Below are 17,225 nucleotides of genomic sequence, written 5' to 3'. Positions count from 1 at the left end.
TCTCCTTCGGGTGCTCTGGTTTCCTCCCACCCTCTAAAATGTACACGGCTGTAGTTTAAGGGCTATTTGTTTGGCAAAGGCTCGTGTATAACTAAATTTAAAAAAAAACAAATTTAAAATCTTTTTTTCTATTGATAATCTTTGAAATTTACAGCAGTAAGTTTCCTCTTGCTTCCAAACAGACAAAATCTCAGTAAATATTTTTATGACTTGTGAACTCACTTTGCAATTGAATCAACTTTAGTAATTTTGGTGAATTTTCACCAGGGATCATACTTGCGATATTAAATAACAGACGAAAAAGTTAGGAGAAGTCTTTTAAAAGAAATTAAGTGTTAAAGAATACCAAACAATGAATCTTGAGCATTAAAGGATTTTCCAAAGATAATTGGCGGCCATGAACAAATAAATACCAGTTGAGCATATCAGAATTGCTCTGGCACAGAATGGTCGAAATTATATCGTTAATTCTTTGAATAAGTACAAGTAGGACCATTAAATCAGATCGTTAATTTTTAACCAATGTGGGAGCAATTTTGTATGTTCCTTGTAATTTCTTTTATTCCCTTGAATTCCCACAACATCAATACTTTGCAAAATTCACTCAAGTAGCTTTGAACACAGAAATGCTGGAGGGACTCAGCAGGTCTCGCAGTGACCACGTAAAGAAACATTACTGATATTTTGGGCCTCATCCCTTAGATAAGGGCTCAGGCCCAAAACATCAATAATATATCTTTACCTCCTCTGAACTCTGCGAGACCTGCTGAGTTGCTTCAACATTTCTGTTTTCACAACAATCACAGTGTTTGCAGACTTTTGTGATTTACCCCCTTGAACAGCCAATTCCTTCAACATGTGAGAACCAATTAAGCTCACCCATCAAAGCATGAAATAAGTGAACAGTTAATCTATGCAGTGAGTGGTCAAAATATCCAGAGAGAATCCCCTGCTCTACCTTGAATAATGCCACAGAATCTTATTCCATCTTTGTTTAAATATCATTCCTAAAATGCAGCATTTTGAAGTCCTGCTTTCCCAATGACCTTGGAGGTAGCAACTAGATTTTCTGTTGCTATCAGTGGTGAGTTGAAAGCAGAGCATGGTGAAAGATGGAAATAGAAAGAGCAACACCTAATGTTCCGACTGGGCACTTTCCATCCAAATGGCATTTACATCGATTTCTCTGATTTCTGTTAGCCCACTCCCTGTTTTTCCTCTCTTTCCTCTGGTTTCTTTCCTCCTGCTCTTCTTTGCCCCCTCCCCCCCATTCTCTCTCCATTCACAGAGCCATTTTCCCACTTTCCCCTGCTTGCCGGTGCTCCCTCTCTCTGTTATTCACCTATTACCTCTTGCCGATGGGACTGTGCTCTTCCCCCTAACCCTCGCCCCACAATTTTGTTTGGGTGCCTGTCTACATTCTGCACATACCTTGATGAACGGCTTAGACCCGAAACATTGGTTATGTACCTTTATCATGTAAAGTACACTTGATTTTCTGCCTGGGCACTCTCCAACGAGATGGCATTAACATCGACTTTACCAGTTTCTGCTAGCCTACGCTCTGTTCTCCCTCCATTCCCTCTGTCTTCTTTCCTCCACCCCATTTCCTCTCCATTCACAGAGCCATCCCCCTTCCCCTGTTTGCTGGTGTGCCCTCCCTCACTTATTCACCTATTACAGTACGGCAGGTGTAGCGGTTAACACAACACCTTAACATTGCCAGCAATCGGCACCAGAGTTCAAATCCTACACCGTCTGTAAGGATTTTGTACATGCTCCCTGTGTCTGTGTGGGTTTTCCCCAGGGGCTCTGGTTTCCACCCACCGTTCAAAACGGTGGTATGTGGGTTAATTGGGTATAAATCGGGCGACACAGATTCACGGGCTGAAATGGCCTGTTACCATGCTGTATGTCTAACTTTTAAAAATTGAAATTGCCTTTAGGACCGTGTTCCTCCCCCTGCCCCTCTCCCATCATTTTCTTTGAATGCCTGCCCACATTTAGTCTATACCTCAATGAAGAGCTGAAGCCCAAAATGCTGGTTATGTCTCTTTATCTTTGCGACATAAAGTACACTGTTTGGCCTTCTGAGTTTCTCCAGCCTTGTGTTTTTACTTCAATCACAGTGTCTGCAAATCTTTGTGTTTTACTCCTTCATTTTATAAGTAGCAACATGGAGGACAAAAACAAGGAAATTATGTTGAATGTTTCCTTAAACACTAGTTCAACCCAGTTGAATGACTGCGGGCAACCTGGGCACTCTATTTTCAAAAGGATATCAAGGGGGTTTGTACAAATGCAGAGGTGGTTTATTGGAAGGATTAAAGATTTCCGTTACGTGACAAGACTGCAGAAGCCGGTGTTGTTCTATATGGCACAGAGAAAGGTTAAGTGGAGAATACACGAATGGTTTTGATAAAGTAAATATTTTCAGTGCCAGAAGGTTCAGTAACCAGAGGACAGATTTAAGGTAATTGCCAATGGAACTGTAGGTGACATGAGGAAAAAAAAAGATCATGTGGTGAGCTATTATGATGTAGAATGTGCTCCTTGAAAGGATGGTGGGAGCAGATTCAATGCTGAAGCCTGTTCTTACGCCACAAGTTCAAATCTGCATGAATTCAGCATTGCTCTCTTGTTTCTGTTGTATAATCAAAGTTCTATTCCTTGTTCCCTTGTTCTTCCATTTCATGAATCCAGTCATGGGATACCTTTGTGGTGATAAGTAGTTACACCACTAGGTCACCAGGGGTCATCCCGGTGACCTTGTCTATAAAGCAGTCCAGTGCTACTGTCTAGCCTTCCAGGTTTGTCTTGCAGAGAGACAAGACCTCTTAGTGTACATATTAGTTTACTAAAGCGGTCTTATACTCGCACTGCTGCTGTGGTTATTGTCAGTTTCTTCTTTCTTTGGCTTGGCTTCGCAGACGAAGATTTATGGAGGGGGGGTAAATGTCCACGTCAGCTGCAGGCTCGTTTGTGGCTGACAAGTCCGATGCGGGACAGGGAGACACGGTTGCAGGGGAAAATTGGTGGGTTGGGGTTGGGTGTTGGGTTTTTCCTCCTTTGTCTTTTCCTCACATTGTCAGTACAGCCTTAGAAAAAAACTGATAATCTGCATGAACAAGAAATATAAGGCCCCCGGCCCCCCCCCCCCCCCCACACACACACACACACACACACAATCGATTCGAATTTCACAGGAGCAACTGGAGTATTTAAACTTAGATAAGGAAGTTAATCTATATTTTTAAGATTAAATTTAAATTTAGACATATAGCATGGTAACAGGCCCTTTAGGGACACGAGCATGTGACGCCCAATAACGTCCAATTGACCTCCAATCCCGGTATGTTTTGAAAGGTGGGAGGAGACCGAAGTACCTGGAGGAAACCCACGTAGACACAGGGAGAATGTATAAACTCCTGACAGACAGTGCAGGATTTGAATCTGGTCCCGTACACTGTAACAGCGTTGTCCGTGCCGCCCTTAAAATAATATATAGTTATTCTTCGTACTGGTGGCCAAGAAGCTCAAAGGTTGATTGAAATGAAATCAGTCAGGGGACTGAGTGCAGGAAAGAGGACATTGTGTTACAACTCGACAGGATGTTGGTGAGTCTGGATTTGAAGCGTGACATGCAATTCTGATTGTCCAATTGTATGTAGGATATTATTAAGCTTGGAAGGATGCAGAAAAGATGCACTCGGACAAGAGGGCTCGAATTCTTTGAACAGGCTGATAAGGCTGGCTCTTCTTTTCCTGAAGCGCAGCTGGTGGGGGGGGGGGGGGGGGGCGGTATCTTAATGGAGCTATACAAAATCATGAAAAACAAAGAGAGGGTCGCAGTTCTTTTCCTTGGTTCGGGGAATCTAAAATAAGAAGGCACAGATTTAAGGATTTAAAAGAAACCTGAGTGGAACCTTTTTCACACAGTGGGTCCATGGAACATGCCACCAAAGGAAGTGGGAAAAGCAGGGAAAATTGAAATGCTCAAAAGGTACATTGATATGAAGGGTTTAGAGGAATCTGGACGAAGCACCGAAAAATGGAACGACGGTAGCTCATGTGGACTACTTGGTTGGCGGGGACAGGTTGTTTCCGTGGTGCAAAACACTATGACTCTGGAACTGTCTGGTTCAGTATTGTCCTTCAGGGCAGAAAATCTCGTTCTCCAGTCACAGCACCAAGACTGACTCTAAATGTCGCTTTCTCTGACCAAGAGCAGTACGGGATGGGCAATAATTGTTGACATTGCCAATGGCTTTTTCATGCCTGCAAATTAATAAAAGAAAAAAAAAAGGTGGAGGTCATGTCCATAAAAGCTGCAAGTGAATAGTTAACATGGATGCTTAGAATTAATTATTGTGTGTTCTTTTTGTATCAAAGCTGGAAACCGTGATTTGGACTACAGAGCCAAGATAAACATGGAGGGAGCAGATTTACCACAACCTAATTGAATGGGAGAATACAGTCAGGGAGCAGAATGACCTACTCCTGTTCTTATGTTCCTGTTGTACGAACTCTTTTTCTGACCTTTCAAAGCAATGAAAAGTTAGGTGACGTACACAGCTATGGGGTGAATGGTTAGTTCAGTGAAGCTGGGATCTGTTGAGCGCAGCCAAGGTCTCCTGGAACTTGACTGCCTCAGTGACTTCGATGAGATGTTGCAGAATTACTCACAGATTTATTCTCTGAGCTTTTATTTTCCTCACCTCTTCTTTTGCCTCTCTCTTGCTGCAGGACCTCTGAAAGAAGCTGAATACCTCGGGCGATTTTCCTTTTGCGTTGGACATTTTTGTTCATTGTGTGATTGACTTAGTGATAAAGTGAGAAATTCTAATTCTAACAGTGGTAAACGAGGATCAATATGAATATCAAGATCAAGAGAGGAGAAAAAGTAAAAACACAATGCGGAGAAACTCAACAGGTCAAACAATGTATTTTATACTTCACCAATGTTTTGGGCCTGAGCCCTTAAGCAGAATGTAGGCAGGCATCTGAATAAAATGGCTGAGTTTGGGGGGAATGGAAGGGAGCGGAGCACAGGCTCATGAGCAAGATGTAATAATTAAGGCCGAGAGGGCACAACAATAAACAAGGGGAGGGGAAATGTTGTCTGAATGGGTAGGCAAGGGGTGGTGAGCTAGAGGAAAGGAAGGACAGGGACGAGAAGGATTGGGGAGTGGTCGAGCAGAAACTAGAACTCGATGCTAATGCCATCTGGCTCAATACAGGAGAATTCGATGCTAATGCCATTTGGCTCAATACGAGAGAAGTCGATGCTAATGCCATCTGGTTTTACTCCGTCAAGAGAAGAGAGTTATTCTCAAACGGTGTTTCAAAACTTTTAGGTAAAGCTGAAAATTGCATTCTTAATTCACAAACAATGGTAGACAACGTCACAGGAACATTTTCATCTTGGAGGCACAATGTTGGTGGTCTGTGAAGTCCATTTCCCTTCCACTCAGGTCACTGGAAAGGAAGCTAGAGTTTGAGATTGTTAAATAATGAGTTTCTGGTTGCATTTTGAGCAAGAGTGTTCTCCAAATAGAAATACTTTATCCTTAACACCGATTGTTACAAGCCCAGAAGACCCCAAAACCTAGCAGCAATAGAAATTCACCAAGACAAATGGTTACTTAAACAAAAATTGCTCTTAATTATCTTTGAACATGAAAATGGGATCAAACTTTAACTTATTACTATTAACAACCCTCTTCTAATTCTAAGCGCACGTGTATGTAATATGTACATGTTCAGGAAAGTTCTTTGCTTTAATAGTCCCATTACTCACTTGTCACTCCTCCAAGTTCACCAGTATCAGGCAATTCTTATACTGTGTATAGAATTTAACATTTATGAATCTTCACCAGGCTCTGGTGCTTAAAGGTAAAATGGTTACCACTCAGAAAGGTTCTTGTTGGTTTCAGAGAGATATTTGTTGCTTGTTGGACACAAACAAACTGATTTTCTCTGATCAGTCACTTTAGTGTTTTGCCGAATAAACTTTCCCCATCATGGGTTTTCCAAATGATAACCTCTTCTTCCAGGTCACCACAGAGTTCCTCTTGTTTCCCTTATTTTAGGAGAAACACTTTAGCCAGCCATTTCCTCTTGTAAGGACTACAAGGGTTTTGAACAGGCTGAACTCAGATCTCCAAAATGGGGTTTGCAATAAGCTTCCAGCTGGCCATGATGCAGCCTCAGAACTGTAGAACGGATTTCGCTTTCCCTCTCAGAGAAGAATCATGTTCCTTCTTTCCTCTCTCTCCCAAGGCTCCAAATCCAACCCTTGAAAGCTCTTTATCAGCACTTGAGTCCGGACTTTGTTCCAATTGCACCTACTTCTGAAGTTCCTTCCAAAGCCACTGGAGCCTGCATGTCTGGCTTCAGCAAAGCTCTTCTTGCATTTTAATAACCTGTCATACCCGTCTACTTTCATCAGACTCTTGAATGGATATAACAGTGGCAAAAGATGATGCCCTTGCAATGTCTTTTAAATGTAGACATACAGCCTTTCGGCACATGAGCCCATGCTACCTAATTAAACATAGAAGATAGGAGCAGGAGTAGGTCATTCGGCCCTTCGAGCCTGCTCCGCCATTCAACGAGATCATGGCTGATCTTAAAGTTCAGTACCCCATCCCCGCCTTCTCTCCGTAACCCCTAATTCCCGTATACTGAAGAAATAGATCTAATTCCCTCTTAAATATATTCAACGAACCTGCCTCTACTGCCCTCTGTGGCAATGAATTCCACAGAGCCACTACCCTCTGAGTAAAGAAATTCCTCCTCATCTCGGTCCTAATTGGTTTGCCTATTATCCTCAAACCATGGCCCAGAGTACTGGACTCCCCCACCATTGGAAACATCCCTACCGCATCCATTCTGTCCAGTCCTGCCAGAATTTTATATGTCTCTATGAGATTCCCTCTCAATCTTCTAAACTCCAGCGAGTACAATCCCAAATTGCGTAATCTTTCCTCATAAGTCATTCCTGCCATTCCAGGTATCAGCCTGGTGAATCGCCTCTGCACTCCCTCCATTGCAAGAACATCCTTCCCCAGATAAGGCGACCAAAACTGCACACAATACTCCAGGTGGGGTCTCACCAAGGCTCTGTACAGCTGCAGTAAGGTATCCTTATTCCTATACTCAAACCCTCTTGATATGAAGGCCAACATACCATTTGCCTTTTTAACCGCCTGCTGTACCTGCATGCTCGCCTTCAGTGACTGGTGCACAAGAACCCCTAGGTCTCTCTGCACTTCCCCATCTCCCAATCTATTGCCATTCAAATAGTAATCTGCCCTCCGGTTTGTATTTCCAAAGTGGATAACCTCACATTTATCCACATTATAGTGCATTTGCCATGTATCTGCCCAGTCCCCCAATTTATCCACATCACACTGGAGCTTCCTGACCCCCTCTTCCATGCACACAACCCCTCCTAGCTTAGTGTCATCTGCAAATTTGGAGATATTACATCCAATCCGCTCATCTAGATCATTAATGTAAATTGTGAACATCTGGGGTCCCAGTACAAATCCCTGTGGCACCCCACTGGTCACCGCCTGCCACTCAGAAAACGAGCCGTTTATCCCAACTCTCTGTCTTCTACCTGCCAGCCAGTTCTCAATCCACATCAATACCTTGCCCCCAATCCCATGAGTCTTGATTTTGCATGCCAGTCATTTATGTGGGACCTTATCGAAGGCCTTTTGGAAGTCCAAGTACACCACATCCACTGGCTCTCCCCCATCTATTTTACCTGTCACCATCTCAAAGAATTCCAATAGATTTGTCAAGCATGATTTACCTTTTTTAAATCCATGTTGACTCTGTCCAATCCCTTCTCTGCTAATCATATGCTCCGCTATTACATCCTTAATAATGGATTCCATCATTTTGCCCACTACTGATGTAAGGCTCACTGGCCTATAATTCCCCGCTTTTTCTCTACCCCCCTTTTTAAATAGTGGGGTAACATTAGCTACCCTCCAATCCATGGGCACTGATCCTGAGTCTATCAAGTTCTGGAAAATAATTCTTAAAAGCATCTATTGTCTGAATGTCCACTTCCTTAAGTACCCTAGGATGTAGATTATCAAGCCCTTGGGATTTATCGGCCTTCAATTTCCCCAAGACCATGTCCTTAGAGATACTGATTTCTTTCAGCTCCTCTCTTGCATTAGTCTCTATGTTTCCCTGGGAGGTTATTTGTATCCTCTCTCGTGAAAACAGAACTAAACTAAGAATTTAATTGGTCAGTTATTTCCTTATTCCCCGTTATATATTCCCCGGATTCTGACTGCAAGCGACCTACTCTGGATTTCACCAATATTTGACATATCTATAAAAGCTTTTGCAGTTGGTTTTTATGTTTGCCGCAAGCTTACTTTCGTAATTTATTTTTGCCCTCTTGATTAATCCCTTTGTCCTCATTTGCTGCATCTTGAACTTTTCCCAGTCTTCGGATTTGGTACTTTTTTTGGCCAATTGATATGCTCTCTCTTTGGACCTAATGCTGTCTCTAATTTCCCTTGTTCTCCACGGTTGAGTCACCTTTTTTGGTTTATTTTTATGCCAAATGATTTCTGCAATTCTTCCATTAGATCTGTGAATGCTTTCCATTGTCGATCCACCGTCAACCCCCCCCATAAACACCACCCAATCAATCTTACTCAACTCCCGTCTCATACCATCATAATTCCCTTTATTTAAATTCAGGACCTTGGTCTCGGTTTTAACTTCTTCACTCTCCATGTCGAATGAGAATTCGATCATATTGTGATCGCTCCTACCCAAAGGGCCTCGTACAACAAGATTGCTGATTAGCCCCTTTTCATTTCATAATACCCAGTCTAAAATTGCACCCAATTGAGCTATAACCCGCCCCCCCCCCCCGGAACATTTTGAAGGGTGGAAGGAAACCAGAGCACCTGGAGGAAACCAACGCAGACATGGGAAAAACTTACAAGCTTCTTACAGACAGCTTCGGATCATTTCCCCAGTCGCTGGCAGTGTAACAGTGTTGCTCTAACTGCTATTCTGTCCGTGTGGCACTGTTACTGTTCTCTATTCCCTGCACGACATTTATATAGTTTTCTCCATACCCTGTAATATTTGACCATTGTTACACTGCTCCTTTCACTGTTATCTTGTTCATTTGTCTATTAATGTTTTTCTTCTGTTTGGTTACTGCTGCATGAGCTGAATTTCCTCGATAACATGAAAAATTAAGCTTTTTGCTGCATTTCAGTACACACAGCAAGAAAACAATTCAAGTCAATATAATGGAGGAGATTTTCCAACCCACCACTCCTGCATTTTGGGTGGCTCTCCTTTTCATAGAATTCTTGTGTCTGTTTTGGCCACTTGCTCTTGGTTTGTTCACCTCATCTTCTACATTAGAGTATATACATGACATCACATACAACCCTGCAAATTTTTCCTATTGTCAAGACAGAATTTCTATGTTTTGGAAGAGTAAACTGTACTCAAGAAAAAGGTACGTCTACAAAAGGGAGAAATGTAAACTGTTAAGAGCCTAGTGGACCCCAAAACCCAGCAGCAATAGAAATTCACTTAAACAAAAGTTGCTTTTAATTATCTTTAAACATGAAAACAGGATCAAACTGAAGTTATTACTATTAACTTAACCCCCCCCCCCCCTTCTAATTCTAAATGCACATGTATGTGATGTGTGTAAGTTCAGAAAAGTTCTTTAATTCACAGTCCAATCTCACTTCTCACTCCTCCAAGTTCACTGGTTGCAGGCAATTCATATACGGTGTACAGAATTTAACATTTATAAAGTTCACCAGGCTTTAGTGCTTGAAAGGTAAATGGTTGCCACTCGGGAAAGTTCCTTTCAGTTTTCAGAGAGAGATTTGTTGCTTGTTCATTGGACACCCACAACTGATTCCTTCTGAACAGCCACTTCAGTGTCTTGCCGAAGAAACTTGCCTCATCAGGGTTTCTTTCAGGTCACCACAGAGTTCCTTTTCTGTTTCCACTTATTTCAAGTGAAGTGTTAGACAGCCAGCCCTCTCCTGTTGTATGGACCACAAGGACCTTGACCAGACTGAACCAAGAACTCACAACCCATCTTCAAAATGGGGTTTTCCACAAGTTTGCCAGCTTGTCCTGTTCTGCTGCTGAACTGTAGAAATTCTCTCTCTCTGTCTCTCTCTCTATCTCTGTCTGTCTGTCTGTCTGTCTGTCTGTCTGTCTGTCTGTCTGTCTCTCTCTCTCTCTCTCTTGCTCTCTCTCTCCCCTGATGATAACCTCTTTCTTTCAGGTCACCACAGAGTACCTTTTTGCTTCTCTTATTCCAAGTAAAGCATTACACAGCCAGCCCTATCCTCTTGCATGACCCACAAGAGCTTTGACCAGGCTGAACCAACCCATCTTTCAAATGGGGTTTCCACAAGCTTGTCAGCTTGTCCTGTTCCAGTCCCAGCTGCTGCTGCTGAACTGTAGAACTGAATTCTCTCTCCCTTTCTCACTCACAGAGAAAAACCATGACCCTCTTAGGCTCCAGACCGAATCTGCTGAGTCCGTTCATCTGTTGTTTTCCAAAACAATAATCCATGACTCCACAGCATGTCCAATTAACACCTACTTGTGAAGTCCTTATTTAGATATTCTTCAAAGTTTGTGCAAAGGCACTCGGAGCTGGACTGTCTGGCTTGAGCAAAGCTCTGGCATTTTAAATGAGATCTGTTTTTGAAGTGTTTGCATCTGTATGTGACCTATCTAAAAAAACTTGCTACAATTTATCTCCTTTAAAAAATATCTATATAAAATATAACATTATCTGTCACAAAACAAAGAAAGAAAAAAAACAAACTGCAATACAGAAAAAGAAAATTGGTAATAATATGCAAAGAGTCCTTAAATGAATCATTATCCCCTTTTCCACTGGGACCTTGTCACAGGAATTCGGGGAATTAACCAGAACAGGGTGGAAAAGGAAAGCAATCAGCACGCCAGCATCAAATTATGTCAAATCACGCCGGGATTGACGGCCTTTACTCCTTCTCGTATCCCCAGGGTCAGCTGACGCTGGCGTGCTGATTAAACCAGTGGAATAAGGACAACTTCCATCCATTCCATTCGAGGGTTGACTCTCCGATCCCCAAGGATAAGTTGTGTTCAGTGAAAAAGCAGTCAGTATCCACGTTAAAGGTGGCCCAGTGGAAACAGCTTCCTATTCTGGTACACTGCACTGCCAATTAACTGGAATGCCAGTGGAAAAGGAGCTTTTGATTCAGTTTGTTGTTGAGGAGTCTGAAGGTGAGGGGCAGTAACTGGTCCTGAACCTGGTGGTGTGAGTCTTGTGGCACCGACACCTCTTTCCTGTTGACAGCAGCGAGAACAGAGCATGTCCTGGATGGTGTGGATTCTTGCAGCTCTCCGACAGCAGCGTTCCTTGTGGATGTTCTCATTAGTGCAGAGATTTTTACCTGTGATGTCCAGGACTATCTTCTTTATATTTTGCAGGGCTTTCCCTGCAGTAGACTTCTGCAAATTATTGACAAATACAGTGAAATCCCTTCACACTTGCATCCCAGTAAATCGGCCATTCTGTGTCCCAGGATAGGGATGGGGGTTTGGCTTTTCACATGAGACCACTCCTAACTGGGACACTGAACACTTTCACACTTGCAAGGGTTTATCCCCAGCGTTTGGTCTGTTCTACCTTTAATCTGAAGTGCCTGCAATGCATTTTACCGTTTCACACTCGCCTAATCTCAAAGCCGACATCTACAGATGCTGGGGGTTGTACAAGGGGTGGAGGCCGGCAATCCCCAGCGTGGGATGATGTCATCTAACGCCTTCATTGAGCAGATTATGTTTTCACACTTGCCACTGTAAAGGACGATTGGCGTTTGATTCCTGAGATCACTGGCAAGCGTGAAAAGGACTTAAGTGAGTGAAAAGGATCCAATGTTAATGATTCTCTTCATTGAACAGTACCATCTGGTTATTATCATAAGGTTATTTGTCAGAGCTTTCGGAAATGCAGCAGCCAATTTGACAACGATAATGAAAATGTTTGCTTGTGGATATCGCAATAAACTCTCAATCCCATTATTATCAAATTGCCTGTTGAATTTGCAGCAATGGAATTTTACCAAAGACTCTCGAAAGCTTCTACAGATGTACCATGGAGAGCATTCTGGCTGGTTGCATCACTTTCCTTGTATGGAGGTGCCAATACTCAGGGCAAGAAATAAATCTCCAGATGGTTCTTAATTCAGCATGTGCTATCACGGGCCCTAGTCGTCACTCCATTGAAGACATCTACAAGAGGTGATGTCTTAAGAAAGCAGCCTCTATTCTCAAAGACCTCAACCATCCAGGCCATGCCCTCTTCCCTCTGGTCACCAGGAAAAAGGTACAGGAGCCTGAAGATGAGCACCCAGTGGCACAAGGACGGCTTAATCCCTGCTGCCATCAGATTCCTGAAAGAACATTGAAACACAGTCACTGCCTTACTTCGACTTTTTATCTTGCATAGGGCTGACAGATTGTACTAAGAGAGGCAAAGCCACGAACCAGCCATGATGTTTATTCGTGGGAAAGCTGGATCTAAAGTAGGTAAAGAGTTCAGGAAGGATGCATGTCCTTCCTGAACAGGAAGGTCCAGTGTGAACAGCAAAAACTCTATTTTGAACTGGTTAATTGAACTGCCAATTTACCGGTTAGCACCATCTCACTTTAACCCCCCACCTCTATTTAGCTATATTTCTATGGCAGGCTATGTTTTTGCCACAAGATCCCATTCCCAGTAGGCAATGTTGTAAAAATGCAAAATTATCATTTTTATTTATTTTGTTAGGTGGTTTATATCAATGTTTGCGCTGTGACGCTGCCACAAAACAATGAATCTTGTGACATGTTCATGATAATGAATTCTGAACGTGAAATTAGATTTCCTGCATTACTTTTGTTGTACCTCTTTCCTTCTCAGCTATTTTAGAGCAGATTGGAATGAACTTGAAGTAATGTATAAAAGCAAGCCTTTGTAGCAGCTACTACGGTAGATGCTACTAAATAAAGGCAAACACACACAAAGATAGTCAACTCAAGACTGGTTTATTGCAGACATACACAGACTTTTTATTCCCTGCCTGTTGATGAGCTCATTAGTGAACAGCCGCTGGTCCACAGGACTAGCAGGTTAAAGCTATGAGCCATTAGCACCCCATCCCTTTAGGAAGGGGCTTCATCTGATCCACTCGCTGTACTTTGGTGCCCGGCACCACTAGCCCGCGATGTGTCAGGTAAGTCTGCGGTTCGTAATACAGCAATTCAGTATTTCAGAACTTAACCCACAGTTTACATGGCGGATAATACTTTCACCATTTGTTTTGTGTAACTAATTTCAACTCTCCTCTGTTTTTGTCCTAGAATCTCGGCCACTCTCTGTACCGATCAAACTAATGCAAAGCAGTGAAGAATGGAGCAGTCCAGAAGAGCGAATGAAAGAGTTTATTGGATTAGTCTGGGATGCTGTCAAATGTCTGACAGTTCAGGTGCGTGGTGCCAAACCAAACTACAGATGGATATGCTGTTTATTTCTTTAATGAATAATTGAAATGGTTTGTTTCAGCAAGATTTCATCCAGGTCTCTGCAACCCTTGTCCTGAATGCTCTGGGTTTGAATCATGCGTCCTTCCTGAACTCTTTACCTACTTTGGATCCAGCTTTCCCATGATTAAACATCACATTTGTTCGTGGCTTTGCCTCTCTTAGTACAATCTGTCAGCCCTATAATACTCAGGCATGCGCCCAATGCAAGTCTCTTGAGCAGACAACATGCTGTGCCATTTCTCTAGCTCCATAAACACTAGCACGTTCACCCAGTAATTAACTGCCAATCTACCAGTTAACGTGCCAGTGTGAATGCTCACGAACCGGCATGCAGGCATCAGATCACCCCGGGGAGGGTATATCATCGCTGCTTTGTTTTGAATCGATGTACCAGTTAGCCCAGTGGGAAAGGGGCTGGGGTTATGAAGGATGTCACCGCTACAGGATAGGCGCCCATTTGCTCTGGATGCTGGGCGTTGAGTGTGAAAGGATGCAGAGAACTGGTTAACAATGGTCCAGTGTGAACGGCAAAAACTCTATTTTGAACCGGTTCATTGAACTGCCAATTTACCAGTTAGCACCATCTCACTTTAACCCCCCCACCTCTATTTATGTAGTTGCCACAAGATCCCGCTCCCAGTAGGCAATGTTGTAAAAATGCAAACCCAGCATCCATATTCATCCAGCATCTAGTCTGACTGCTCAAATCCACAGCATTGTGGAAGGAGAAACCTTCAGGCCAGTGACTCTACCCCTCAGAATGGTTTAGTTTTCAAATAAGAGCTGGCGGGTGGATGACTGAGGCGTAAGACAAGAGCTCAATGGAGCAACAATCTGCCAGAGAAACCTAGCAGGTTGAACAACACCTGTTGGAGAGTCTGTATCATCAACCGAAATGGAGATTGGTTAAGACCAATTGGATGATGAGCAGCATGAATGGTGGAAAGATATTTTAAGATGGGGCAGAAAGGGACAGAAGTACTCGAAAGGAAAACCATGAGAGTTCAGTTCATCTGAAGTTGGAGAACTTGTTGTTCACTCCAGATGATTATAAATTGGCGAGATAGAAGGTAAGTTTATGTTGGGCAGTATTATCATATTATTACATTATTATTTAATGTATTATTACGTGATAATAAAAGGAACTTTGAACCGTACAGATGGGACCACAAACAGACCATTCAGAATGGGAGAATTGAAGTGGCATGCATCAGGAAGTGCAGGGTATTCTCTGTGGACTGAACACCAGCTGTGTGCAAGTTCACTCCTGTGGGGTTTTTTTGTCCCAGTGAAGGCACATAAATGTTACTTCATTTTCTCTAAAGTGCCATGAAGTGGCAGATCTTAAGAAGGCATGATATAAATCTGTCTTTCTTTAGGATGTCCTTTTGAACTTTGTCCATAGAACATTCAATTGGACATTACTACATAGTACAGGCCCTTTGACCCAAAATGTTGTAAGGACCAATAGAAACTTAGCAAATTGAAGATTCGCTACCTTACACCCATAACCCCCATTTTTCACGTATCCATATGCCTAAAGTTGAGGTTCTGGATTGGAAAAGAGCAAATTTCGAAGGAATAAGAAGGGATTTGGGGAGTATTGAGTGGGACAGGATATTTTCCGGTAAGGATGTTAATGAAAAATGGAGGATATTCAAAAAATAAATTTTGAGGGTACAGAGTAGTTATGTCCCAGTGAGGATCAAAGGAAAGGCTGGAAGTCACAGGGAGGCTTGGTTTTCGAGGAATATTGGAAATTTGGTTAGGAGAAAAAGGGAGGTGTACAAGAGGTATAAAGAACAAGGAGCTGAGAAGTTGAAGGAGGACTACAAGGAGTGTAGAAGGAATCTTAAGAAAGAAATTAGAAAGGCCAAAAAAAGGCATGAAGAGGCTTTGGCTGACAGAGTAGAAATAAATCCAAAGGGTTTCTATAAGTACATTAAAAGTAAAAGATTAGTGAGAGATAAAATTGGACCCCTTGTAGATAGCGAGGGTAGGCTGAGTGAGAAGTCTGAGGAAATGGGGGAAATTTTGAATGATTTCTTTGCCTCGGTATTCACTAGGGAAAAAAATGTTGAACCAGTTGAAGTAAAGAAAAATAGTGGGGAGGTCATGAAGCATATAAGGATAACCGAGGGGGTAGTGATGGCTGTGTTAAAAAAGATAAAGGTGGATAAATCTCCCGGACCGGACAAAATATTCCCTAGGACACTCAGGGAGGCTAGTGGACAGTTAGTGGGGCCATTAACAGAGATATTTAGGATGTCACTGGCCACGGGGATGGTACCAAAGGATTGGAGGGTGGTGCATGTGGTTCCTCTGTTTAAGAAAGGGTCCAAATGCAAACCTGGGAATTATAGGCCTGTAAGTCTGACGTCTGTGGTGGGCAAGTTGATGGAAAGTGTTCTGAGGGATGCTATTTACAAATTTTTGGAGGTACAGGGATTGATAGGGAGTAATCAGCATGGTTTTGTCAGGGGTAGATCATGCTTGACAAACCTGATTGAGTTCTTCGAGGGGGTTACAAAAAAGGTTGATGAAGGGAAAGCTGTGGATGTTGTCTATTTGGACTTTAGTAAAGCTTTTGACAAAGTTCCCCACAGGAGGTTAGGAAAAAAGGTGGAGGCATTAGGTATAAATAAGGAGGTAGTGAAATGGATTCAGCAGTAGTTGGATGGGAGGTGTCAGAGAGTAGTGGTAGAAAATTGTTTGTCCAATTGGAGGCCGGTGACTAGTGGAGTTCCTCAGGGTTCGGTCCTGGGTCCACTATTATTTGTTATATATATTAACGATCTGGATGTAGGGGTGGAGAATTGGATAAGCAAGTTTGCGGATGACACAAAGATTGGTGGTGTTGTGGACAGTGAGGTAGATTACCGTAGATTAAAAGGTGATTTAGGAAGGCTGGAGGTGTGGGCTGAGATATGGCTGATGGAATTTAATACAGATAAATGTGAGGTGCTACATTTTGGAAAGGCATATTTAAATAGGTCATATACATTGAATGGTAGACAATTGAGGAGTGCAGAGCAACAAAGGGATTTAGGAGTTATGGTAAATAGTACCCTCAAGGCTGATACTCAGGTAGATGGTGTGGTGAAGAAGGCATTTGGAATGTTGGCCTTCATAAATCGGAGTATTGAATTCAGGAGTAGGGAGGTTGTGATGAAATTGTACAAGGCATTGGTGAGGCCAAATTTGGAGTACTGTGTACAGTTTTGGTCACCAAATTATAGGAAAGATATAAACAAAATAGAGAGAGTGCAGAGAAGGTTCACGAGAATGTGACAGGATTTCAGGGTCTGAGTTCCAGGGAAAGGTTGTGGAGACTGGGGCTTTTTTCTCTGGAGCGTAGAAGATTGAGAGGGGACTTGATCGAGGTGTTTAAGATTTTAAAAGGGACAGACAGAGTAAACGTGGATAGGCTTTTTCAATTAAGAGTGGGGGAGATTCAAACTAGAGGACATGGTTTAAGATTGAAGGGGGAAAATTATAAGGGGAACACGAGGGGAAATTTCTTTACCCAGAGGGTGGTGGGGATGTGGAATGAGCTTCCGGCAGACGTGGTCGAGGCGGGATCATTGGTTACATTTAAGGAAAGACTGGATCGT

The 17,225-nt window shown here is 42.7% G+C and overlaps 1 protein-coding gene across 10 annotated transcripts in view; it reads left to right on the top strand.

The window, feature by feature from the left end:
* The window catches only part of LOC138755825 (intermembrane lipid transfer protein VPS13B-like), a 1,263,706-nt gene that overhangs the window by 705,012 nt on the left and 541,469 nt on the right, over nucleotides 1-17,225 (top strand). For all 10 annotated transcript variants that reach the window (XR_011352575.1, XM_069922506.1, XM_069922508.1 and 7 more), the window contains one exon: nucleotides 13,429-13,553. Coding sequence is in view for 9 of the 10 variants with exons in the window: in XM_069922506.1 (XP_069778607.1) it covers nucleotides 13,429-13,553 (125 nt within the window). In the remaining variant the exon portion in view is untranslated. The remainder of the gene's footprint in view (nucleotides 1-13,428; nucleotides 13,554-17,225) is intronic.

This window comes from Narcine bancroftii, chromosome 2 (genome assembly GCF_036971445.1).
Source record: "Narcine bancroftii isolate sNarBan1 chromosome 2, sNarBan1.hap1, whole genome shotgun sequence".
Classification (NCBI taxonomy): domain Eukaryota; kingdom Metazoa; phylum Chordata; class Chondrichthyes; order Torpediniformes; family Narcinidae; genus Narcine; species Narcine bancroftii.
This window is presented reverse-complemented; position numbering and strand designations above follow the sequence as displayed.